This window comes from Anarhichas minor, unplaced genomic scaffold, assembly GCF_050575085.1.
Source record: "Anarhichas minor isolate MPS153535 unplaced genomic scaffold, ASM5057508v1 ptg000003l, whole genome shotgun sequence".
Taxonomy (NCBI): Eukaryota; Metazoa; Chordata; class Actinopteri; order Perciformes; family Anarhichadidae; genus Anarhichas; species Anarhichas minor.
The window spans coordinates 18,942,561-18,968,904 of NW_027466449.1; the positions used below are offsets into that span (position 1 = coordinate 18,942,561).

The following is a 26,344-nucleotide window of genomic DNA, read 5'->3' on the forward strand; positions in this document are numbered from 1 at the left end:
TTAAGCTTAGATTCGTTTTTTGTTTTTTTGACAGAACCGTTTGTCACACATGATGTGTTCAGGGCCCGTCGGAAAGATAAAACTCAGGCGATTATGACAGTTTTCACAGCTTCTGGCTGAGATAAACGGGGTTCAGAGGGTTAATTCCTCTCCGGCCTTCCCTCACATTTCAAGCATCGTCTCAGCTTTCACTTAATCCTCTTTATCTCAGCGTGAGCTTCACTTCAGGGATGAGAGATGTGATCGTGAGGAATAACGTGGTCGAGTGCTTTGATTCTTTTCATTTGCAGTCCTGTTCAGGTTCCTGCAGAGAGAGATGTAGCCTTTGTGTTCAGTCTGTAAGTGTGTGTGTGTGTGTGTGTGGTTTGTGGTTTTCACTGCAGTGTGTTTGTGTGATTTTAGCTTCAGCAACATGAGATCACAGTGTAGCCTAAAGTTTCTGTCCACATACCTCTGTGTTGTTTCCGTGAATAGAGAGTTTAGGTTCTTTCTTTTCTTCTTGCACAAATCCAGATGTTTTGGAAGAATTTGACGGTTCTGGTTCCCTCGTTTGATCAGACCTCTAGAGATACACTCGGTTCTGCTCTCATGCTCAACATGTCTCGGCTGAAAGCAGAAGAATAGAGTAAAAGTAAACCTTTACCTTTTAGCTCATGAATATTCATCATCACACGACTGACCTGCTCAGAGGTGAAGAGCCAATCAGACGTTAGGATTTAACTGATTGCTACATTTCATTCATTTGTTCTTGACAGTTATTAACATGTGTGTAACATGTATGTAACACGTGAAATCTATTTATAGTTTGTAAATATATAAATTCAAATGAAATAATAGAGAATGTTTTTAAATGTAGACAAAACTAAACACAGAATGGAGAGTTAATGTTGTGTTAATCTTCATATTAATATTTATATATATATTTAACTTTCATGCCAACAAAGCCACGTTGAATTGAAAGTATATTTAAAATATATTAAAGGGGAAATCACGACCATAATAAGTAATAAATAATAAATAACATTGCCAGCGTTACTCCTGCTGTTTACAGTCATTATAATATTATTATAATATTATTATAATATTATTTATTTTGTCTAAAATGTTTCTCTCCTTTCTGTTCTAGGATCTAATCTTACCCAACGTTAGAGACTTCTACACTATTTATCAATCAAAGGAATTGTGATGAACAGCTTTTATTAGTTTGAGTAAAAGTGAAGGATTAGTAGTTTGACATAATATGGGCCATGAGCTCAACCGTGTCTCTGTCAGAAAGGCCTCCAGCTGGCTAACTGTTGCTACGTTTGGGTATCATAATGAACTCTGTTTTTAATAATTATCTGAGTCATTTGTGAAACATTTGATGGTTTCAGGTTCTCAAATGTGAGAGTTTGCTGCTTTTGGCCATAAAGTCTGTTTTCTGTCTTGCTGGCATGAAGTGAAATCTGTGAGTGTTTGTTGGTTTGTCTTAATGAAACCAAACCTGTATTCACATGTGTCTCTCTGTGTCCCTGTCTCTCTGTGTCCCTGTCTCTGTCTCTCTCTGTGTCTCTGTCTGTCTCTCTCTCTGCGTCTGTGTCTCTCTCTCTGTCTCTGTCTCTCTCTCTGTCTCTGTCTCTGTCTCTCTCTCTGTCTCTGTCTCTCTCAGCCCAGGGGAAGAGCAGGAGGCAGAGTGTGTTGTTTTAGTGCCGGCGGTGCTGAGGTGAGGACATGGACACGTCGATCCGTCCTGTCAGACAAACATTCACTGACCCTGCCACACACACACACTGAAGGAGCGACACACACACACACACACACACACACACACACACACACATACACAAACACACAGACTGAATAAGAAACACACACACACACGTATAGCAACATTGACACAAAACCCACAGAAGTTAGGTTGAACCATTTGTACTTGACAATAACCCTCAGACCCTAAAGACAGAATAAATAAAGACAAGTGCGGAGATGCTGGAAGAAAAGTGGGAGAGTTGAGGGTTCTCCTTGCTGCTACGACCGCTGCTGTCCACCAGAGGGCAGCGCTGAGGACTTTGTGAACAGAACTTGCTGCATCAGCGAGCTGTGAGGAAGAAGAAGAAGTGAGACACAAAGTCAAACCTGTCACTTTCTCTTGAAGCTTTGTTCAGACTGTTGTTGTACATAAAGAGACTGAGCTGTAGAACTCTGCTTTTTCTGAATATTGCTCCTGAACCCTGAACCTCTCGGCCCTTTATTGATCTATACAACAACACAAACACACAAACTCTCTCGTGTTCTCGTCTCTCTTTATCTCTCTTTAATACACAAACACACACTTGTGATTCACTTGAAAGTTAAGAGTGTGTAGATGAATGGAGTTTAGGGAGATAAACTTTAGCACCTTATTGTCCAGTAGAGGTCAGAGTGGTCGTTACCTCATCGGTCACTCGAGCAGGCAGGAAGTAGAGAACCTGCCAGATGTGAGAGTAGAAGAAGAATTAAAAACAACAAACCAAGAAAACAACAACTCACTCACCATAAAGGACAGATGTGTTTACACTCTCAGAAATAAAGGTGCTAACTAGAACCATATGTGGTTCTTTGGCTTGTCCTCATTGGAGAACCCTTTTTGGTTCATGGTAGAACCTTTTGTAAAGGTTCCACTGGGAAAGGGTTATACCTAGAACCATCTGTGTAAGGTTCCACACAGATCCCCCGATAAGAGGTTCTACAGAGAACCCTTCAACGGTGTAATGGTTCCAACACAGAACACTCTGGTTCTATCCTGATCATTTCCTTCTTTCTAAGGGTGCTAACAAGAACCCACCCAGGGGGTTCTACTAGTACCCTGTTATATTCCAAAGGTTTCCTCGATAATCAACCAGGGGTATCTACAGAGAACTCTTTTATATTTCAAGGGTTCTACCGAGAACCCTTTTTTATTTTCAAGGATTCCATCTAGATCCCATCCAGGGGTTTTTATTGGGACCCTTTTATATTCCAAGGGTTCCATCTAGAACTTACCCGGGTTTTGATTTTTACTGTTCATGTACTCTGTGGAACGGAATCCTCAAAAATAATGGTTCTTCTGAAGCAAAAGGTTCTGGGTAGAACCTCGGCCCTTCAGGAAGAACCCGTTTGGAACCCTATATTTCTAAGAGTGTACCTTCACCAATGAGATTAGACACTATACTTCAGTACAATTAAAACACTGAGTCACCAGTGGTCCACAGAAGGACAGACTGTGAGGACAGAAGGGACAGGAAGTGGACAAACCCTCACATTATTCTTAGTAACCCCGTTTCCTCTTTTGCCTTTGACTCAGAAGTTGTCTTGATTAGTTGTGTGACGTGCAGGTGTTGCTGTTGAAAACGTTCCTCTTTGCACCTGATTTTTTTTTACCTCTTTAGACCACAAGTAGACCATTCCCCCGTAACCTCTCTCGCCCAACTCCACTCGCATTTATACTTTTACTTTATTTTTCTTCAGTTTGTATATATATATATATATATACGATCGTACGTTTTACGATAATTCCAGGATGCTGTTCTCAGTCTTTACTGTGTTCCCACCAGAACAGTGTGGCGACTGGCTGGGGACGTGTTGCACATTCCTTGAGCTCAGGACTTATTGCTAGTGTTGTTTTGTGGTTTGCTGTGAGGTACGTGCTGGTCTCGTCTGTCACCCCAGTGGAGCAGACGATGTCCAACATGGCCCTGAAACCCTTATTTTGCAAAGCTGGTTTAAAAAAGAACTATGTGAAAGAGAAGAGTAATTTCTTAGCATCAACCTGTCAGTCTTCTGTGTCGTTCACACTCTGTTAATTTGGCGATAATATTGCTGTTCAACCCTTGCCATTGTCTTTACTCGTCATCTACTTAAAGCATGTTTGTGTATTAAACACTCAGTTGGTCTGTGAAATAGCTGCTGCTGGAAAAAAAGGTTTAAATTGTGCATGAAACATGACCGTATTACATTTATTTTTACATCAAACATCACATTAACCTGCAATGAGTCGGGACATAGAAATTAAAATAAGAGTGGAACGGACATTCTCATTGAAATCACGTAGCAGGATGGTCTGAGTGACGGCCATTTTAATGTGTTGCGTTGCCATTGTGACCGCTGTAACGGGCTAGCGGACAGCTGGCTCGTTAGCTAGCTTGCTAATTCCACCATGCTTTCATGCTACAATGGTTACGGATAAAGAGCTGAACATTGGACTGGTGGCCAGTGGCAGCGCTGGGTTTAACGATTAAAGAAGGACTAGCTAACTAGTGGACCGCTGGCTACTTGGCTAGCTCGCTAATTCCACCATGCTTTAATGCTACACTGGTTACAGATATAGAGCTGAACAGCGCGCTGGTGGCCAGCGGCAGCGCTGCGGACCAACAATCCTTCTGCCATTTAACAGACCCACTGGAGTGTGTTGTCACCACAACAATGGCTATTTTCTCTTGTACTCGTATAATGACCACTAAAAACACTCCAATGTCCGTTGAGCTCATATTCTATTTCTATGATCATGTGACTGTATTCTTAAATAAGAGGAAGGCAATGACAACACGGTACTCGTCAACAATAGCATGAGCTGCCAGCATTGGGACCAGAGAGTGTGTGTGTCGGACCAATCAGACTCAACTTCAAGGTTGTATATCGTACAGCAGTAACTGTAAACCTGGGCGCTAACATCGCTGAATATTTAACAGGACTTGAAGCACTCAGACACACTGTTGTTTTTCCTGCTGATATTGTTACCGGCTGCCAGAAACAATCAATCCTCCAAGCACCAGGCGTACAAGCACACAACTGTTTCACACACCAATCAGTTGCCACGTCAATGTGTACTGTATCTTAGGATGGCCTGTGAGTGTAGAGTCCGGTTCCTCAGGCCTCAGAAGGACTACTTATTCAGTATGTAGCATGTACATAGATGATCCCTCACTCTGTGTATATAAAACGTGTACAGGTTTGATACAGCTATTCACACTCTGGCTTTTAATTCTTTTTTTGTTTTTCCTTAATAAAAGTCATAGCAATATTTCTGTAATCAATAAAGAACGCCAAGGTGATGGGATGAGTTTGGTTGTGTTTCTTTAGAGAGGGAGAAATGACTGTGAATGATCAAACTGTGAGACTAAAGTGATGACAGGTTGTTGTTTTTTTCTCCTTGCTGTTTTAACATGCTGGATCCAAAAGGCTGGAGTGAAGTACGTTGTATATGAGTATAACACACTGATTCTTTTTTATCAATGAAAGCCATAACGGTGACAGAGGTCTGTTTGTGTTCGAGGGGTGCACCGTGTTTGAGCGCAGACCTTTTTAAGAAGCAAATGGGATGTGAACACCTAATAAAACAAATAAAAACCATGTAATTACTTTTTTTTGTCTTGTGACAAATCCTTGGAAACTATGTAGACATCTAGTGTGATAGATTACATCATCATTACAGGGAGTTGGCAGTTTGCTGGCAAACTCTTTAAATGTCTTCTTATTTTGCTACTCAATTTTGGGATCTTTATGTAGTCAGCTTGTGCTAAAAGAACATTTAAAACATCAAATGTTTTGGCTCTGGCGCCATCTAGTGGTGAGGTTGCAGAATGCATCCAACAATTTCTCCCAATAGATACACCTAAATGCTCCATACTGTCCCTTTAAGATCTGGTATAGACGGTAGATTTGGTATTTAATTCAAGCTAGAATTCAGGAAGCATACCCATGTGTTTTTCTTGTAGCTTACACGATAGTATAAAGTCTTTTCGTCTTCATTAGTGGAGCACTTATGGCATATGACAAAGATACACTCCTCGACGGATGGATTCATTCTTGGAGAGCAAACCTTGAGATAATATCCGACGGACCAAACGGAGGATAGCCGGGATGGCAGCTCAGCTAACACGGCAACATATCCTCATAAAAAAAAACGGTTTGTATGAAATCCTATGAAAAGATACTGGACGAGATCAGACCAGGCGAATACAGTCTAACCAGAATCGGGAGGTCGGAGCCTGATGTCCCCACGTCTTTAGAGGGACCTGGCTCCCGGGTCAAGCTGGGCGGACCACAAGATCTCCGGTGATGCTGATGCTTGGTGCTCAAGCATGGTCCAAGTTGATGGACACTAATTCCCTGATGTTAAGTTTTAAATGTTAAAATGTCGGCCATATTGCCCAGAAAATGATTTTGTTCTCTGCCGTTTACATTCCTTCTGATGCAAATAATAAAAGCACTGTTTTGCACCCTGTGTTGCATAATGACAACACATTCTCCTTGAGTGTAAGCCTCTTAACTCAAGTCTTTGCTGGTGCTGTAGAGAGGTTTTAAATGATATCCATGAACAGAATTAAAATGTACATGCATATCATTTACTTTACCAAAACACGTATGTTGCTTTATGTCTGTGTGTAAATGTGGATTTAAATATTTAATCAAAGCTTTAAATCTGTATTTGACAAGATCAACAGAATCCATGACAGACGGAGACAAAGAGGTCGTCTTTATTGTCAGAACATATAAAACGTTGGGACAGCCTCGGCAGGAAGAGACGTTTGAACACGAGTCTTGTATGATAATGGTTTCCTTCTTCTTTCTCACAGCTGCTTTAATGTTGTTTGTTAATGATACATGATTTGTACAACATCCTCATTTATGGCATCAATATCATTCTGTGTTTTGTCACTTTAGACTCTTAAAGTTGTCCTTGCCGTCCGGTGCAGAGGGGGTTGCCTATTGGATGAAAGTAAATGGTCGGGAGTGAGTACATATTTCATTCATTTAAAGATCCTTTAGGTGAGACTCTCTGGCTCTTCATTATCGAGGCAACCGTGGTCTCGTCCTCGGGCGTCTGTGGATGTGACGCCCACGGGTTCCATCCACACAGGACCGTGGGAATAGCGTATCCCCGAAACTGGAAACACACACACGGCACACGGTTAACAATAGTGTGTGATCAGACCTGCCTAAAGTCCTTTTCTTTGTGTGGATGTGAATAAACAACACAGTCTCACGGGAGTTCGTGAAGAAGTCACAAAAGGCAATCTATTGGTTTTGTTTACAGGGAAACAAATTGTCTATTTTTAACGTTAATGAAAATTAGATTTAGTCAACAAACCAACGTGACTACTTAATGAACTGCCGTGATCCTGGTCTAGAACATAAAGGTGCGTGACGGAGGATTACCTGTCTGTTCATGAAGATATAGATGATGGGGTTGTAGACGGTGCTGCTTTTAGCCAAGTAAACCGGTATGGTGGCGACGACGGGGTCGATATATAAACTGGAGTCCATGATGACCGCGAGGGCCATGACAGCATATGGCAGCCAGGTCACCAGGAAGGCCAGCACCATCACCACGATCATACGCGCCACCTGCGCCTCCACACGGTGTGTGCTGCCCGTCTCGGATATCTGCAGCTTGGTCACCTTAGCGCACCAAAAATACAGGAAAAGAGACTTCATCGTGAAACTGGTCCAAGCTAAATGCTCTTTGTAATCTTTTCATCGAGAGTGCCCACATGCCCGGCACTACTCACCTGGCGTAGTGTCCAAAGGAGTCGCGAGTAAGACACCAAGATGATGGAGAAGGGCACAGCAAAGCAGAGGCAGAAGTACATGATGATGTACGACATGTTCCCCACGTCCCGGCTGTACCAGTTCGGGGCGCAGGAGGTCTTGACGCCCTCCAGCTCGTAGCTTCCCCAACCGAACAGAGGCGGAGTGTTCCACACGAAGGACCAGACCCAGGACAGCACCACTCCTGCTACAGCGTGTCTGAGGACAACGGAGACGGAGCGTCACATACCGGAAGGAGCAATCAAAGACTTGTAGTCTGGGTGATGAGATACTGACGGTCACGTCTGTACCTGGTCTGGAACAGGACCGCCCCCATGGGATAGCACACCACGATGTAGCGTTCAACAGAAATGACTCCGATTGTACACAGACTCGCAATACCTGAAAGAAGGAATATGTAAAGAAGACATTATTTTATTATTTTTGTGGAATATATCTCGAGATTTAACTATTTATGACATGCAAATTCACGTTTACGAACCAATACTTTCACTTCTGATATTTGGATTTAACGTGTAAATCATTTAGATTTCAGTCCTAATGGTGAACAAATGAACAAAGGAATTTCTATACTAACATGCTATTTTTTTCACAATTGTGTACATATTTCCAATTTTTTATGTGTATTCAATGGAGAAAAATTGTAATTCAGCATTCTTACAGGAATGTTAGCATAGACACCCCCATTGAAAATACTGCAAACATATGAACGTCCATCAGTGGTCCGCAGGCTCAATCCCCATTGAGATACCTCCTGCAGCGATAGATCTCTTAGACTTTAAGTACATTCCGTTGATAGGATTACGAGTACTTTAACACAACTGCATTGCTACTTTCACAAGTAAATCACCTGAGCACCTCTTTCCTCACAGTGCTGATGAGATCAATCCAGGTTCACACTAAATGTACCCACCGAAAAAGGAGACAGCAAAGCCCTCCAACACGCAGCCCGCGCGTCCCAGGCTGAAGTACCCCATGGCGCTGGTGACCGTGGTGGGCAGACCTCCACACACGGCACAGCCAAGGTCACAGACGGCCAGGTTCACCAGGGCGTAGCTGAGCGGCTGCCTCAGCTGTCTGTGTCTCACCGTCACCACGATCACCAGGACGTTGAGGAGGATCCCGGCCACGGAGAACGTGCCCATGATCATGGCCAGCACGGTGTAGCCGGTTCGAGACAGGAGCTCTGCGTTGGCCGAGGAGTTTCCATCGTGCAGAGGGAGGCGCTCCATCCTTGCTCAGAAGCTTCACTGGTATTAGAATATAAGAGTCAGCGGTTTATCTACTACCTCAAACTCCAGAATCTAGTAAAAAACTACAGTTTCACAAAAGAAAAGAAAAAAATCAGTGTGGTAATCCAACAATAGGAACACCTCTGCTGTGTTAATGCTGCATGTTTGCTGCTCTGCTGAGAAGAGATCACACCTCCCTTAATAAGCCCAACGAGAGGAGGGGAGGCTCTGTGAAATCTAATTAATGAAAAAACAAAATCTGTGGATCCGGATTGTGGGGACAATAATTCAGTCTAATATCCTGTTAAGACTACACTTTCCATGATTGGCGGGTTTACAGCTGCTCCTGAGTGATGAAGCAGGGATTCAGCGGCACAATGATGGGTTTGAGGATCACAGCTCAACGCTGCTGGTTGAAGGCGTCCACGGAGCATTATGGAGTCTTAATGTCATTTTTATATGCACTGAATTACTCGGTAACGTTGGATTAGCTGACATATGTCAGCTGAACAAACACAATATGGTGCTTATAAAGAGCCTGATGGGTTTGAATCCACCAGTCAATCAAGTCCCTTTTTAAAGAGGTCAGAGGTCAACGCCAGTTTAAGAAAAGAGAGTTACAACAGGAGTGTACAGGACTGATGTGTCTGATTTTAAAATAACCGGACTTCCGGAGAACCGGAAGTTGAGGAAATGACAATTAAGAGACTTTTAAGACAATTAACTTCCGGTTCTCCGGAAGTCCGGTGCGCCGCCATATTGACGGCCGTCCCAAAGCTCTTATTTCTGCTCTGAGGAGCGAGGAGGGAGGAGGGATCTCTGAGGAGCCATGAGCCAGGTGGGGCGGCGCCCTCTATTGACCAGCCGCCACTGTTCCAATGATCAAAACTATTGTCCTGGGTTTGGCTCCATAGGTTCACGAGTTATTGTATTTTTCAGTGCACTTCCCCTCCCCGCCACAAGAGGGCGCTACAGAAACAGCAGCTGCAGCTCCCAACGCTCTTTAAAGCAGCTGAGTCTGATCAGCGGGCGGTAAACAAGTCCAGTCAACATGGCGGCCTCCGTGAGGAAAGCAGCCCACGACATCGAGACGCGAAAGCGGACCGACGATGTGCTTCTATCGGAGGGAATCGACTTCAGCTCCCTTCTGCTCTCTCGGGCCGTGCTGGACGGACTGTCCTCCGCGGGCTTCCGGAAGCCGTCCCCGATCCAGCTCAAGGCGATCCCGCTGGGCCGCTGCGGACTGGGTGGGTTCATCGAAACTGCGTGGTGCGCTACGGAAAGCCGAAAGGGACGTTTTTTGTGCCTTTTTTACACCAAAAACGTCGCTGCCTTTTACGCCGTTTAAAGCTGTCAAAAACGAAACTTTTAACGTTGTTTAAAACGATAAAAAAAAAAATCGTCGTTCAGACCACCATTGTGATAGACATGAGCTATTATTCAGAGGAGAAAACTAAACTTTTATTTTGAAATTCACCACTCACAAATAGTTTATTGATAAAAACATTATTTACACGTTTAGGGATTAATACAAAGAAGGCCAACTCACTTTTAGATGCTTTAGAAACAGGAGGTCTGAAAATATCTACATTTGAGTAAATATTTTGCAGCCAAATCAAATAGTTTACATGATATTCAACCTTTGTTTCTCTATAATGCATTTCAAACTTTAATTGTTTCTTTACAGGGTTTGTATAAAGTCAATAAAGTAGGCCATGAATATGAGAAGCAGAGAGCCGTTAATCACAGTGTACTTGAAGTGAACGCCTCTGATTGGTCCTTCAGTCTAACTGTAGATAGGAAGCGCTTTATTTGATGCAGCAGATTTGACGCTCAAGACGGCGAAGCAATCAATACGTCGCACGCAGTCGAGTGAAATGAACCGTGGAAGCCCACGCTTATGAATCGTGATTATTCTGACTCAGTGCAGCCCTTCATCTACCATCTGTCGTTTCAGACCTGATCGTACAGGCCAAGTCCGGCACGGGGAAGACGTGCGTGTTCTGCACCGTCGCCCTGGACTCTCTGGTTCTGGAGAATCCTGCAACTCAGGTGAGTGAAATCAGTCTTCAGGCATCTTGTATTTTGGAAAACAAAACTTTTATTTTGAAATTCACCACTGCTCAACAACAGGTGGTCATGAGAAGTAATCCCTTTGGTTTTTTAGGGTCTTAATCTGATGGGTTTAAGCAGCTCAGTGTCAAAAGTGTAATGAAAGAAGGCAATTATTACAGCAGAACATCTGCTCTCGCTGACGAACCGACTGCAATCATATTAGCTGCAGGGTCTTACTGATTGGGGACGACTCCGCATCCATCCGTCCTTAATCTGCAATCAAATGTAAGTGGTTGTTAACATTTAACCTTCTTCGTCCTGCAGGTTCTGGTCCTGGCTCCCACTCGTGAGATAGCGGTGCAGATACACTCGGTGGTGATGGCCATCGGCTGCACCATGGAGGGCCTCGAGTGCCACGTTTTCATCGGGGGCCGACCCGTGAGTCAGGACAAAACCCATCTGAAGAAGTGCCACGTGGCGGTGGGCTCGCCCGGTAAGAGGCCGACGGACTGTTGATTAGAGAGACGCGGCACTGTTTGTGTAACCGCTCAGGGGTGTGACGAAACTCGTGCGTCGGTACGTTTTTTACGGTGCTATAGGGAACTTTTTGTTCATTTTTAATTTTATATCTGAAATTAGAGCTGACAGCAACTGGTGCGCTGTCAAATCTTCCCGGGTTAAACTTGCACTTCAGAATTCCTGTTCCGCTTGTACGAGTCGAAGACATAAACTGCTGCTCGGGTCACGGGGGCGTACCGGAAGAATGTCGCATACCGAACGTTTCAATACAAACGCGGGTATCGTTGCACCCCTTGTAACGCGCCATGCTGTTATCTGTGCATCGCAGGTCGCATCAAGCAGCTTATCGAGCTGGGCATGTTATCCACCGCCAGCATCAGACTGTTTGTTCTGGACGAGGCAGACAAGCTGCTGGAGGAGGGCAGCTTCCAGGAACAGATCAAGTGAGATGGACAGATGCTCATATTTAATGATGTCATACGGTTGTCAGACTCCAGCCTTTCATCACAAATCTGTATGAATGAAATGTCATTAATTCGATGCTGTTTTACATAAACGCATAATTCAACCCACCTCCTCCGCTTGTCTCCTCAGCTGGATCTTCTCCTCTCTGCCAGTGAACAAACAGATGCTCGCGCTCTCCGCCACCTACCCAGAATGCCTTGCTCAGCACCTCACCCGCTACATGAGAGAGCCCACTTTTGTCCGACTCAACCCCAGCGACATGGGCCTTAAAGGTAAGAACCCGGCCAGGTGTGCCGCTGTCATTGTTGCCACAAAACACTGAAGACAAACACATTTAAAGGGGCTTTGGACCACACTGATGTGTTTGTCACCATTTTTCTGAAATTCATTAAACCAAACAACTAATCGATTAATCAAGAACATAATTCACAGATTAATCGACACAATAATCGTTAGTTGCAGCCTTAAATGTGACGAGTTTTCCTTCTTCCTGAGGGCGTGAGGTGGTTTAAACAGTAACACGAGAAGCACTCGTCTCTGTTGGACTAGAGATATACGTCCTCCCTGCAGCTCTTTATTCACAGTGACATGTGATGTGCAGACACACCACCAAAACCCTTTGAATGATTTCCCCCATCCCATTAAAAACACAGAGTTGAGCTTGAATTGATATTCTTCGTTGCATGTTGTCCTTGTGTTGCCCCCTGCAGGTCTGAAGCAGTACTACAAGCTGGTGCCGTCCCATCCTTTACCTCACAAGATCTTCCAGGAGAAAGTGCAGCACTTGTTGGAGCTTTTCAGTAAACTCCCGTTCAACCAGGCTCTGGTGTTCTCCAACCTCCACACAAGGTACTTTAATGGTCCACCCGTGTCCTCAGAGGTTCTCTTGACGATCTGTATTGTTCGATGACGTGTCTCTGAGGATCGGTGTGCTTTGCTCCCTCAGGGCTCAGCACCTGGCAGACATCCTGTCCTCCAAAGGCCTTCCTGCTGCTTGTATCTCAGGTGAGACTTCCACGTTTTACCCGAAGGTAGAGGTGTAACGGACCGCTGTCGACCCGTATGGATCCCCCTCAAGGTTCTTCACGCATGTGAACCTCAGATTAAATACACAGTTTACCGTTAACCATCAGAGTGTAAATAAAGTTTTACTGACTCAGTAGAACATGTGTTTCTAGTCTCTGATCTCTGATCATGTTTCATTGTAAACAACCAATCAGTGTTTAAACCAACAGGAGGAGAGCTAGTAACGTTAGCAGCACTGCTAACGGCTAACCAACAGAAGGAGAGCTAGTAACGTTAGCAGCACCGCTAACGGCTAACCAACAGGAGGAGAGCTAGTAACGTTAGCAGCACCGCTAACGGCTAACCAACAGGAGGAGAGCTAGTAACGTTAGCAGCACCGCTAACGGCTAACCAACAGGAGGAGAGCTAGTAACGTTAGCAGCACCGCTAACGGCTAACCAACAGGAGGAGAGCTAGTAACGTTAGCAGCACCGCTAACGGCTAACTAACAGGAGGAGAGCTAGTAATGTTAGCAGTTACATCATGATGCCTTCAGGCTCTGCTCAGTGAACATGAGTACTGGCTGAAGGTACATTATAATGTTATCATGATGTGTTCACATGTCATCTGTAAAATGTAGTTTTGGTGATAAACTAGAATGAATCCAGTAGTTTGAAGGATATGTTTTCATGTTAATATAAAATGGATATTAGAGATGAATTATGAGCTGTTTAACTTCCTAACACGAGCTCAGCAACTCCGTTCTCCTTTGGCAACTTCTGGTGCCACTACATCCTACACAGCGGCTCCTCTGCACCGCTGTCTTTTGTGTTCTTGTAGTTTGGCTACTTGATTGCAAAGAATCTTGAAGGATTCGTTATTAAAAAAGTGATGAAGACTTTTCGTGAACGTAACTTTTGTGTCGGTTTTGATCTGATTTAATGCGACTGTGTGTGCAGGCGGTCTGAGTCAGGACCAGAGACTGGAGGCCATGTCCAAACTGAAGCAGTACCAGTGCAGGGTGCTGATCTCCACTGACCTGGTGAGACACACACACACACACACACACACACACACACACACACGTATATCTAATGTGTGTGTTAAACAGCTTCTTTAATCCTCCTCCTCCTTCCCGTCCTGTCAGACTTCCAGAGGTATCGATGCAGAGAAAGTGAACTTGGTGATAAACCTGGACGTGCCGAAGGACTGGGAGACCTACATGCACCGGATTGGACGGGCCGGACGCTTCGGTTTGTCCCCAAACACGTTGTTCTTGAATATCTGATCCTGTTTTCTCTGAATGTTATTCCTCCTCCGGCTTCGTAATTATTAATATATTTTATTTGACCTACAACGGCCCTAAAACGCCGTCGTACATATCAGGTTCTCTCTGCGTCGTATTATGTTTCATCTGTTGCTCTTTGCTTCCTGACGGCATTAAACACCATTTTAGCGAGTGTGTCCCACCCAGCAAGGTCAACAGGTTCCTAATCGTGTGTGTGTGTACCTGCCATCCCTGAACACACACACACCCTCCTTCATCGCCCCCTATTATTTGGAGTGGGTTCTCATCAGGATTACATTTTGTTTTCAGGCACTCAGGGGCTGGCTGTGACCTACTGTTGCCATGGCGAGGAGGAGAACAAGATGATGGCCATCGCTCAGAAGTGCGGCCTGAGTTTGTCCACGTTGCCATGTGAGTCCTGCACACACGAGGAGTTTCACACGGAGCGTGGGGAACTTTACTTTAATGTGATTTGTGGTCCTGTTTTAGCCGTCATAGAGCCGGGGTTGATGGACGAGTCGTGTGACTGGGACGTCTGCACCGAGGCGTCCGCTCCGGGCGCTTCAGCTCCGCTCTCCTCCCGGACGCAGAAGAAGAAGCAGCAGCAGCAGCAGCAGCATCGTGACGCGGATCAAACTATGGAGCACAGCAGTCAAAGGAAGCCCGACAAGAACGTTCCTACAGCCCGACCGGGAGCGCACGACGGAGGGAAACCCAGGAAAACGTCTCCCGATGAGGACGCTCTCCAGCAGCAGCGTCGTCCTGCTCCTCCTCTTCTTCGTCCTCCTCCGGCGGCGGCGGAGGTGACTCGCAAAGAGCTGCAGGACGCTCTGCCGAAGATCCCTCCTCTCAGCTCCTTCAAGAGCCGCAGGTCGAGGTTTGTGGCCTTCGAGGAGGCCGAGCGGGACTTCCACGGCTTCATCACGGCGGGGCCGGGGAGATCGGTGGAGGTCATCAGGGAGTTCGGAGGTGGAGGTGGAGGGGTCGGGGACCAGAGCGGGTATACAGAGTCCTTCATGCTCGACGACGCTGACGGAGGTGAAAGTTTAAAACTAAAGAGAGGTCGGAGGAAATCTGACTTTTCGCCTCTGAGGTCGGTTTGTGGTTCTTCGAGCTCGCAACCGGACGACGACGACGACGAGACGAATCGGACCAGAGGAGGCGACTACGGAGCGCTCAAGACCGAAGCCGGACCAACACCCACCGCGTCCAAACCGAAGGCAGACGCCGATACATCCAGAGCTGCTGCTACACCCGAAATATATCGCCAGACATCCTGCGCTTCGAGAGTCAGAGCGTTACCTCCGCCCGAGAGACGCGAATCCAGACCGAGCGAGCCGAAGACCAGCAGACACGAATCCAGAAAGATTCAAGAGAAGACTGAGAGACGGAGCAAGAAGAGTTCAGAGCAGAAGAGGGAAAGGGAGGAAAGCAAACGTGATGATGATGATGATGAAGAAGAAGAGGAAGAGGAAGAGTGGAGCGCTGAAGCTTACTGGAGAGCCAGCTACAGAGCCTGGAACGACTACTACACCTCCGTATCTCCTCTCCAGGAGCGAGGTCACCAGAGCTACTACAGCGCCGCCCAGAGCTGGATGGCAGCGTATCGTATGAACGCCGTCTACGTGGAGGAGCTGCTGAAGCGCTGACCGTCTGTTCATCGGGTGAGAAGATGAGTCTGAATGTCTCTCTGCAAGAAAGGACGGTTTGCACCTCCGGTCTCACGCGGCGGTTTTTTCTTTTCTTTTCTTTTTTTTTTTTTCCAGTGAATTCATACAATGTGTCTTTTCTAAATAAATGACCAGTATGGAGCTTGGATTTTCTTTTGTTATGTCTCCACATATTCACAAAACATATTGTTCTATTTATATATTTTTAAATCTATCTATCTATCATGTCCAGCAGGGGGCGACTCCTCTGGTTGTATAGAAGTCTATGAGAAAATGACTCTACTTCTCTCTTGATTTATTACCTCAGTAAACATTGTAAACATGAGTTCATGGTCTCAATCTCTAGTTTCAAGTCTTCTTCAATACAGCATGATGTTCATTTAGTACATTATGGTCCATTTAGAGTCAAACAGACCATAAAGCAGGGGATGCTTTAGGGCGGGGCTACACAGTGATTGACAGGTCTCTACCAGAGACATATACGGTGTCTTTACGTAAACTGAGACTGGTTCAGAACCTGATAAAAGTTCCTCACAGTAACTTTGTTTTGTAAAACAACATAAATAAAAATCATCGGTGCATAGGAAACATCAGTCCACATCACTACCCATGATGCACAGCTGATGTTAGAAGAAGAGGCTGGAAGGTGTTCAGTTCACTGTGTAACCTCCTCAGAAGGTCATCAGAAGGTTGGAACATCTCCACATGATTACAGACTAATCAACAGCGACCCTTCAGCCAATCAGTGCTGAACACACGTGAATCAAATACTTTTAAAACCAGCAGACATCTTCAGCTCACACCATCCTTTGTCAATGTAAACCACTGTGATGCAGGACGGAGGACATGTTTAACATCATGGAGGTGCGCGCTGTTTGGAACGAAACAACAACCGCGCTCCACGAGACTCGCGTGGTCACCATGTTCTTCATATTCAACTGCGCGGTCCTAGCCCTGACGCTGGTGTTGGGCTCACCCGGGAACTTGTGGGTCTGCTGGGTCGTCTTCAGGACCAAGAGCCTGCAGACCTTCAACAACGCGCTGCTGGTCAGCTTGGCCGCCAGCGACCTCCTCAAGTGCTCCGTGGACACGCCGCTGCTGCTCTCCTCCTTCCTGCGCTACGGGAGGGGCGGCCGCGTGCCGGTGTCCGTGTGCACCCTGCAGCAGTTCACCTACGCGCTTTGCAGCTGCGTGCAGCTGCTCACGCTGGTCAGCATCAGCGTGGAGCGTTTCCAGGCCATCGCGTTCCCTTTCCAGACCGAGAGGAGGAGAGCGCGGGTCCGGCTCTGGATCCTGTCCATCTGGGCGTGCGGCGCCGCGCTGGCTCTGGTCTCTCTGAGTCTCTCCGAGAAGGCGCTCTTCTACATGCTGTGCCGTCCGCACCTCGGGGCCCACGGAGAACACCGCCTTCCGTACTCGGATCCGTTCGGACCCTACGTGCTGGTCCCGCTGTGGGGGCTGTCTCTGACCGTCATCGTGGTCCACTACGTGCGGATATTCAAAGTCGTGAGGCGGCACCGAAAGAAGGTGTTCAGTAGGGGGGTCCAGCTGAGGCCGACGGTGTCGGAGCACGTGTTCGGGTGGCTGAGCGTCCCCTCTTCAGCACCGCGGACAGCTCCGCCAGTGCTCTTGGTGGCCGAGGCCGGCGCTCCCCGTGGCGGCTCGTTCACAGGAGGCGCCCCCCCGCTGAGCAGACGTCCGCAGATCGTCGGGGCGGTGTGTCTGCTGACGCCCGGAGCCCGGGAGCGGGGCAAGAAACAGGTGGAGGGGAAACTGGCGCAGCGCTTCGGGTACATCATCATCGCGTTCACGCTCTTCTGGGTGCCTCTGGTGGTGATTTTGCTGATGAACGTCGTCTCGTGGCAGGACGCGGACAAAGTGAGTGGATGCAATACTACATATAAGTTCAATGTAATGCAATCCGACAGTCCTGCAGTAAAAACTTAAGTTATGAGGTTTCTAATAACTTTTCTCCTCCAAATAAAACGGAACCACAAAACACACATTTGAAGTCTCGTTGCATGGTTATTGCACAGTGTAAAGTTCCATAATGCATCATAGCTGAGTAATCAATGAATCAAACAGTTTTGACAATTAACTAAACTATCAAATAACCAAACTGAACCAGTTTTGGGTTTTGGACTGTTGGTTTGACAAAACAAGCAATATAAAGACATCAACTCTTTATCTATAAAGGACATGTTTCACCATTTTAGATTCAGTAATGAATGGATTAACCAAATGATACAGAACAATAAACAGATTAACCATTCATAATAATCTGCTTCTTCCTCCGTAGTTGCTGATGGAGCTGGAGACGTCGGCTCTGGTTCTGACCTGTGTGCAGGCTGCAGTGGACCCGCTCATCTACACTTTGGTCACCAGACAGTTTCGCTCTGAACTCCGCAAGATCCTCTCCTCCGTGCAGAGGTGTCCCCTGAAACAGAGGGCCTGAAGGGCCCCGGACGTTTAGCTCACATGTAAGCTGCACTTTCTGAGGAAAAGGAGAAGCTGAAAAATGCAGGCGAGCCTGTTCACACACAAGAAGTAGAAGAAGAAGAAGAAACCACAGATGCTGTATTTGTGGCAGATATAGATGTTTTTTTATCAGGCGTTTTCACAGTCGGGGACACAAGACGAAGGTCATAAATAATATCAAACACCTGACAAGTTACGCACAGCAGTAGTCTGAACAACGACAGGTGGCATAGGAGGGCAAAGCAAAGGGTGAGGGGGGGGGGGGGGACTGACCATGAGCAAAAAGGAGAGTACATAACAGAGAGACGAACACAACCACAGACCTCTTGTTTCTGTTGGTAAAGTAATAGAAAGAAATGCTTTGAGCGGCTCACATAATAAAAATAATAATAATTATTCAAACTGTGTCGGTTGAAAGTGCAGCGGACACAAAAGAACCTGTCGAGACAGGGAAGCGGTAAATAAGTCACGCTTTAAATCACTGTCCGAGCAAAGGAATGAAATACACACACGGAGCCTCACTTCTGCCTGAATGTGTCAAACCTTCGTTGTAGAGTTGTACTCGATCCTAAATGTCGCTTGATGCTGAGAATATGAAGTCAATGTCTTCAACCTCACGAACGACGGGATCAGAGGGAACTAAAGCTCAACAGAGGAGTCTCGTGATGCACTGATATGGTACCGAATATATGCTGTATTTCTCCACCAATACTGGCTGATATGATCATGTTTTAGTACAGATGCATGTGTAGAACAGCCTTTCAGATGTCTCCATATTTAGGTAATTAAATACTTTAAAAAAAAAGCAATTTGCTGCTATAGCTCAATGGCCTATTTCTACAAGGACAAGAAGAAAGAAACATGTGGGCAGACATAACATTAGTCAGATTCCAGTATTGCTTTTTGAAATATGCTCCTGTCTGATGCATGAACTCTTCTGTAGCCCCGACCGTGTGTGTGTGTGCTCTTGATCTACATCTTATTTAAAGTAAGCGGGACGCAGAAGAAGCTGCTGGAGGAGCCGAGCTGTCTGTTAAGAAGAAATAGAGATAAGAAGGCCAACAGGGAGGCGTCGTCTATAGTGTTAGCGGAGCTAGAAAAGGTCACCGTCGTCACAAAGGTGAGCTGTGATGGGAGTCGATGGTGAGGAGGACTAGCATGTGGACGGCTCATCCTGCTTTAAGTTCAAAACAAAAGTCCTTTTGAAACACCGAGGAGGACGAAAAGTACAAACACCAAGTTTCCTAATCACATAGAAGTACACATATACTCAACAACTTTGTAAAAAAAATGCCCGCTGAGTTATTTTTTGGGTGGGGGTGACGGGGGGGACGTCGACAGCTAAAAAGACTACTGAAAGCATACTGTTGTTCACACAGAGGGAGGGACACAACAGGATAACAACAAGAGAGAGAGACAGACTGAGGGAGGAAGAGAGAGAGAGAACAAGAAGACGGCTTCACTGGTTCTGCCAAACGATGGTCAAATATTACAAAATATTCTATTAACAATATTCACAAAAGAAAGAAAAGAAAACCTCAGGACGGATTAGTGTCAGAGATTCTCAGCCAACGCCTTGTGCTTTTAATCGGGTTGACTTGATTTCAGAATAGACTCTTTTTAGAGACCTGAGGTCAGTATAGGAGGGAATATATATGATATATATATGAAAACAAATCTCATTTTATTTATTTTACTCCAGCAAACAGGCACATGTCGTGTAAAAAAGGCTTCGCAGCTGAGAACCTCTGACAGAAAACGTGTACGACGAACTCTTCAGAGCGGCAGCTAGTCACATGAACCGAGTACTGAGACTTCCAGAGGGTTTGAAACACAACGTCTTCAATCAGCGGAGACAGACACACACACACACACACACACACACACACACACACACACACACACACACACACACACACACACACACACACACACACACACACACACTCACCGTCACACACCACCATTCATATTTCCTCTTTTTAAAAAGATGAGTTCCAGTCATGTTGGACCTGCAAAACAATGGAGTCATGTTTCTCTACCAACACACGACACAAAACTGAAGCGCAGGAAAGAAGTTCTTCTCTCTGAGTTTCCTTTCATCCTGCTGGAAAACACAAACAAACTGAAACTGAAGCGAAAATCATAAAAAATGTGCTTTTTACACAGAGACACATGACCTTACTCTCACACACCTCCCTCTATGTATCTCCTCTCTTTCACACACACACACACACACACACACACACACACACACACACACACATGAACAGACTGTATCTAAAAGCCACCCCCCTTCTGTCTGTACAGGGAGTCCATGTCGTTACAGTACATGTCCAGCAGAGGGCGGGCTCCACCACGGCAAGACCAGGACTCTGACCTACCCCTCCTCCTCCTCCTCCTCCATCATGTCCACAGTCCTCCTCTGTCCCTCAGTCTGTCTCTCCATGAGTGTTTATGTTGTATTTTTTAAACTGTCTTCCTGTTGCACTCACAGCGCGGACACCTTCACAACGTTCTGGTGGGCGGCGCCCTCGGGGGTCGTCACCGGCGGCGTGGGGATGCTGATGATGGCCGTGGTGATCTGGCTGCTCCGGCAGTTCAGGGACACCGGCTCGTCCACACGCATGTTCAGACTGGAGCGGCTGCACGGGAGGAAGAGGAGGACATGAAGGGTTAAGGCTGGCATGGAGGCTTCAGTCTGCTCAGGGTCACTGTTTACATTTAACAAACACAACTCCAACATCCCTCCCTTTGTTTTAGATGGATGGATGGATGGATGGAGAGAGAGAGAGATGGATGGATGGATGGATGGAGAGAGAGAGAGATGAATGGATGGATGGAGAGAGAGAGAGAGAGAGATGGTTGGATGGATGGATGATAGATGGATGGATGGATGAGAGAGAGAGAGAGATAGATGGATGGATGGAGGGAGGGAGGGTGGGATGGATGGGGAGAGAGAGAGATAGATGGATGGATGGAGAGAGAGAGAGAGAGATAGATGGATGGAGAGAGAGAGAGAGAGATGGATGGATGGATGGATAGATAGATGGATAGATGGATGGATGGATGGAGGGAGGGAGGGTGGGATGGATGGAGAGAGAGAGAGAGAGATGGATGGATGATAGATGGATAGATAGATAGATGGATGGATGGATGGATGGATGGATGGATGGATGGATAGACTCTCTCTCTCTCTCAGTCAGAATGAGGCTCCATGAAGTTAATAGTTGTTTATCTTTAGAGGAAATAACTTATTGGTTATAAGATGAAACATTGTACAGGATACGGCGACTCTTCTTGGATTACATGAGGAATCTCTCATCACACTGAACTGATATCGTCTCTTTCATCCCGTAGTGATGATGAGATTGAATACTTGATCCTTGGTACCAGATGCTGTTCTGTTTGTTTCGTTATATCATTTTATTGTTATTGTTTTTTATTTGATTTAAAGTTTGAGCAGTTAGTTTTTCATCTTGTTAACTCTGCGTTGTTATTCATCACTTAATGGTTTTGTGTTTTGTGTTTAATTGTTTCTTCTGTTTTATTTTGAAGTTCTCTGCCTCTCGTGTCCTGTGTTCACTTCACTTCCTGTCCTTGTCTGTTTCCTCTCCTGTGTGGTTGTCTGCCCCGCCCTTGATTGAGCCCTGCTGTGTCTCATCACCTGCACCTCCTCAGTGTATTTAAACCCTGAGTGCCTCTTGTCTCGGTGTTTGTCTGCTGTGTGACCTGCTGGTCTCTGGTCTGCTCTGATATGCTCGTCCATGGTACGTTCCCAGTGTTGCTCCTTGTTGTGTTGTGTCGGTGTGTTTCCCTCTCCATTGTTTTTTGATAACTTTTTCCCTTTTTTGACTTTTGCCCGCTCCTTGTTTTCTCACTTGGATTCTTTTGTTCCACGTTTGTTGGGCTTCCTTGCACTGCCAGCTTTACTTTGCACATTTTTTGTTTTGGTAATAAATCCTTCTGCTCCCGTGTGTCTCTGCGTTGGGTCCCCCCCCCCCCAGACTGTCCCATAATCCTGACACTTACGTGAATGTGTTTGTCCTTGAAAAAGCAAAATAAAATATTCAAAAGAGAGAAAATGAAAGTGTTGAACTGTGGAAAACCTTTTAGCTGAGTGTCTCTGCTCTGTCATGGAAATGATGCTGCATGTGTTTGCAGAACAAGATGAACGGTTTAGTCACACTATTAAGTATAAAAGTAGAACTGTGTTGGAGTAGATTGCATATATCACAACATGTGATGGCCTCCGAGCTGAACAGCTGGTAAAGGAGCTAAAATATAACAATCTATAAATATTGTACATGCACAATATTTGAATTTGGTTCATATATTTTGATCTGCAAAATAAATTCCTTTGTGGAAAATTGGCCTCAATTAAACACACGTTTACTGCATGAAGCTGTGAAATGTTGCATCATCAGAGCATCATCTGTCAGGAACTAATGCTCGGCTGGTGCAAACTATCCAACATAAGCCCACGCTTACACACACTCTCACACACACACACACACACACACACACACACACACACACACACACACACACACACACACACACACACACACTTTATTTTTTTGTTGTTGACATTGTATCTTGTTAAAATACGTTGTCATTAATATTACGTGTAGATATAAATGTATATAGATGTTTGTGTTCTCTATAATATTGTAATATTATATAAGTGAAGGCTTGAAATAAGCCCAGTGGGGTTTATTCCTCTGCACTGTGATATTATTTATCTCCGCTATCTTTGTGTATTTTTTCTGAATTGTGCAAAATAAACCTAAAACTAAAGCAGTTCTCTGCCGAGTGTTCCAGAAGTGATGATGTAACGCTCAGATGGCGAGACTCTTATTCTGGCCTCAGGATTTGATCTCCGGGTCTCATCTTCAACCTGACAGATGTGCTGCTTTCTTCTTCTTGTGTCTTAAATCAATCAGCAAAAAGCTGTTTTTATGATAATTGTATTAAGAAATGTAATGAAGTTACACGAGAATATTAATATGAAAGTTATTCAATATTCTTCACAACATCATTGTGCAAATGAAATCGAGGTTTCTCCGTCTGGAGGAGCTTGACTTTGCAACAAGGTTTCAAAGCGTCGGCTCATCTTCACAAAGCTTCTTTGCTCTGATCAGATTAAAGTCTGATATGTTGAGAGCATGAAGGCAGCGATGTGCAGGAGACTGAACACTAACGGTACCTTTCTACCACCTCACCAGGCCGGTGAGACAGGAAGGACCTACGGAACCGAGGAACACACCGAACAACGAGGACTTCATTGACGTCTTTGTCCAGAGGGACAAGCGCACACTTACTACCAATAAAGTAAGTGCAAATAAATACATTAATATAGAGATGTTCCATAACGCTGACATTTGAGTTATTATCATTTACAGAAACATTGTGAGCAATAGTCCACTATCCACTCACAAGAGATACAGATGTAATCATTTCCAAAATCCACGACATGTTTTTATCAACAGAAATATCAGCTGGACGCTCATTGTGTGCTTATCGGTGCACTTTCTGCACATATAAGTGAACAAGCTGTTTGCTACTGGGACACTGTCACCAATAATCCTCTCTTCTTAATCCTGGTGCGCCGTCACCAGACCCTCATTGTGTGGTTATCGGTGCACTTTTGCAAGTGAACCAGCTGTTTTCCACTGGTGCGCTGACACCAATATTTTTTCCCCTTTTGTAGAGCAATGACGCCAATACTGTGTATTTCTCTCTTTCCTTTATCCTGGTGCGCCGTCGCCAGACGCTCATGAGTCATCAGTCTGTTATTTCTTCATTCTGTAGAAGTGAATAATCCGTTTTCTACTGTTGGGTTGGCGGCAATACTTCTCTATATTTTCTTTGTTATTTAACATCCATATGCCGCATATATAGATCACTATAGTTGTGTGTTTTGGAAACAAAGGCTCGACATGGTTTTGATAAAACGCTTGGCTCACAGCCAGTAACAACTGTCCTCATAAGTGTTATAGTATCACACGACTTTTAATAACCTTACAGAGCTGTCACTTAACACAGAGCTCACACAGTCCTGCTGTAGCGTGTTATTGATGTTTATAAGACATTATTCCATCTCAGGAACTTATAATGTTCTGATACGTTAGAGCAGTTCTGTGCGTGTCTTTATATCGGGCTTAAGGTTTAATGTGCCGTGTAACCCAGGACTCGCATTCTGTCAAACACTGTTGAAGTGTTATGAATGCTGAATTTAACTATAATACTTTATAAACACGTTCTAAGTTGTCATGCGTGATGATAAACATTTATAAGGAGATTTAAAAAGCCTTATGAACGTATTATATGGTCTTATGAATGTGCATTAATATTAAGTGCCAGTACAGTTAACTCTTATTTCACCAAAAATAATTTCATCAAACAAATGTCTCCGTGAGGCCGGTTGAGGGAACACGTGCACACTAGAACTCTTTGTGAGCACGTCACAATCTCACTCCAGTTCTCTAACCCGGCGTGGCTTGGACGCCGGACGTCGCCTCACCGTCGTAGCTCACCTGGTGCTGAGGGGCTGGATGTGGATGGTGCTGAGCTCCTGTAAGCCCCCCCGTTGGTGGGCGTGCGTCAAAGGCTGCATGTGTGCTGGGCCGCTGGCGTTCTGTAAAGGGGTGTGGTGCTTCTTGCTGCGCCGGGAGCAGCACGTGCCCGTCACGCCGTCTCGGCTGGAGAGGGAGGGGCTTCGAGACGGGTAATTCTGCAGCCCCGCCTCCAGGTAGCTCTGCTGGTAATACTGCTCATCCACAAACTCGTGGTTCTGTGAGAGAGAGAGAGAGAGAGAGAGAGAGAGAGAGAGAGAGAGAGAGAGAGAGAGAGAGAGAGAGAGAGAGAGAGAGAGAGAGAGAGAGAGAGAGAGAGAGAGAGAGAGAGAGAGAGAGAGAGAGAGAGAGAGAGAGAGCACATTTACAACGTTTATATTTATGACCATGTGCTGCGTATGACTTCATATCACCTGTTTCATATTTCCCTGGGTCGATAACTCATCTGAGAATAAACCATTCATTCTTATTAAGGCGTGTGTATGCAATGTCTTTTAGTTTGTGTTTAGCGTCGTAGCTCAGTCACTATTACATATCAGGTGTCTTAAAGCGACTATCGTCACTATCAACGGGCGATCACATGACGACTTGCATGTGAAAAGGTTCACAAAGAATGATTGATTACTGAATAATGTTTTGTTGACACCAACATGACTCCTCTGCTGGATGTATAAATACTCCCAGTACCATACTATTCAGTATGTAATGAAGAGATTTAATATGTTCCAATAATGTCCCCGCTGTGGGGAATAAAGGATTATCTTATCTTATATTCATAGTATGTCAAATGCCAGAAATAGCAGGATGTCCTTCTGCATGCAATTGCATTTCACAGTATGTAAGCCAGCAGGCTTTTCTAGCTGTTCTGACCCACAATCCTTTGCTCAGTCGGTCTATGAGCAGGATCTCTGAGTGGGTCTCTGAGCAGAGGTCAAGGTGCAATGTTCTGATGAAGTAGTATGTTTCAAATGAATATATATATATATATATATATATATATATGTGTGTGTCCAAAACAAATGTGTTCTTTCAGGTTTAACTTTACAGTCTCTCCGACCTCCATGTGGTGCGTTCTTTACAAATCTGACTCTGTGTGCGTGTGTGTGTAAAACTCTTTTGTTTTGAAACAGACGTCTGTATCACGTCGTACATGCAGACGAGTGTATCAGGAGGAACATGCAGCGTAGCGGACATCACGCTGCAGCGGGCCGCACACGTAACTGTACATCAAGCCTGGCCGTCAGTCATGTTCACCTAATGAGCCACAGCCAGATAGAAAACCTTTGAATGATTGCACACTCTGGGGTTCATCCTGATATTAAATTAATATCAGGATGACACTTTGACTGAACTACAGGAAGTGAACACAGAGCGGGATGGAGAGGAGAGGCTGTCGACGTGTGAATAGTTTAATATATACAGCACGTAGAGCCTCCATGTTTTTATCCAACACTTGTTGACATGTAGACATGTTGGATATATAGATTATATTCTTTGACAATTTTT

General features: G+C 45.2%; 5 protein-coding genes across 7 annotated transcripts in view; 3 read left to right on the forward strand and 2 right to left on the reverse strand.

Annotated features, from left to right (window-relative positions):
* The window catches only part of LOC142959991 (cyclin-dependent kinase 17-like), a 46,013-nt gene extending 40,658 nt beyond the window's left edge, over positions 1-5,355 (forward strand). Inside the window, exon 17 of the mRNA XM_076101527.1 lies at positions 1,649-5,355. Within this exon, the coding sequence (XP_075957642.1) occupies positions 1,649-1,686 (38 nt within the window). The 3' untranslated portion in view covers positions 1,687-5,355. The remainder of the gene's footprint in view (positions 1-1,648) is intronic.
* Positions 5,356-6,451: 1,096 nt separating this feature from the next.
* LOC142960010 (parapinopsin-like) lies at positions 6,452-10,041 on the reverse strand. Its single transcript, XM_076101582.1, has 5 exons — positions 8,462-10,041; positions 7,839-7,929; positions 7,509-7,746; positions 7,156-7,398; positions 6,452-6,883 (listed from the first exon to the last, which is right to left on the reverse strand). The coding sequence occupies exons 1-5, from the start codon at positions 8,778-8,780 to the stop codon at positions 6,743-6,745; spliced, it is 1,032 nt and encodes a 343-aa protein (XP_075957697.1). The 5' UTR covers positions 8,781-10,041; the 3' UTR covers positions 6,452-6,742.
* On the forward strand, positions 9,796-15,924 carry ddx20 (DEAD (Asp-Glu-Ala-Asp) box polypeptide 20). Its single transcript, XM_076101540.1, has 11 exons — positions 9,796-10,027; positions 10,738-10,832; positions 11,160-11,328; positions 11,683-11,797; positions 11,949-12,091; positions 12,530-12,668; positions 12,766-12,824; positions 13,784-13,866; positions 13,972-14,077; positions 14,422-14,523; positions 14,602-15,924. Exons 1-11 carry the CDS (start codon positions 9,832-9,834, stop codon positions 15,759-15,761), a joined length of 2,367 nt encoding a protein of 788 aa, XP_075957655.1. The 5' UTR covers positions 9,796-9,831; the 3' UTR covers positions 15,762-15,924.
* A 145-nt stretch (positions 15,925-16,069) lies between these two features.
* On the forward strand, positions 16,070-21,318 carry LOC142960001 (D(4) dopamine receptor-like). Of its 3 annotated transcripts, none has more exons than XR_012956269.1 (3): positions 16,070-17,660; positions 18,082-19,380; positions 20,571-21,318. XR_012956269.1 is itself a non-coding variant. In XM_076101571.1 (3 exons), the coding sequence occupies exons 1-2, from the start codon at positions 16,629-16,631 to the stop codon at positions 18,235-18,237; spliced, it is 1,188 nt and encodes a 395-aa protein (XP_075957686.1). In that variant the 5' UTR covers positions 16,070-16,628; the 3' UTR covers positions 18,238-18,262; positions 20,571-21,318. The 3 variants fall into 3 exon arrangements, 2 of the variants coding, with proteins under 2 accessions (XP_075957686.1, XP_075957676.1); XM_076101571.1 differs by having other exon boundaries at positions 18,082-18,262; XM_076101561.1 differs by lacking the exon at positions 20,571-21,318 and having other exon boundaries at positions 18,082-19,568.
* kcnd3 (potassium voltage-gated channel, Shal-related subfamily, member 3) overlaps positions 20,752-26,344 on the reverse strand; it is a 116,209-nt gene continuing 110,616 nt past the window's right edge. The window contains exons 6-7 of the mRNA XM_076090452.1: positions 24,800-25,056; positions 20,752-20,905 (exon numbers count right to left, since the gene is read on the reverse strand). Coding sequence (XP_075946567.1) covers positions 20,752-20,905; positions 24,800-25,056 — 411 coding nt within the window. The remainder of the gene's footprint in view (positions 20,906-24,799; positions 25,057-26,344) is intronic.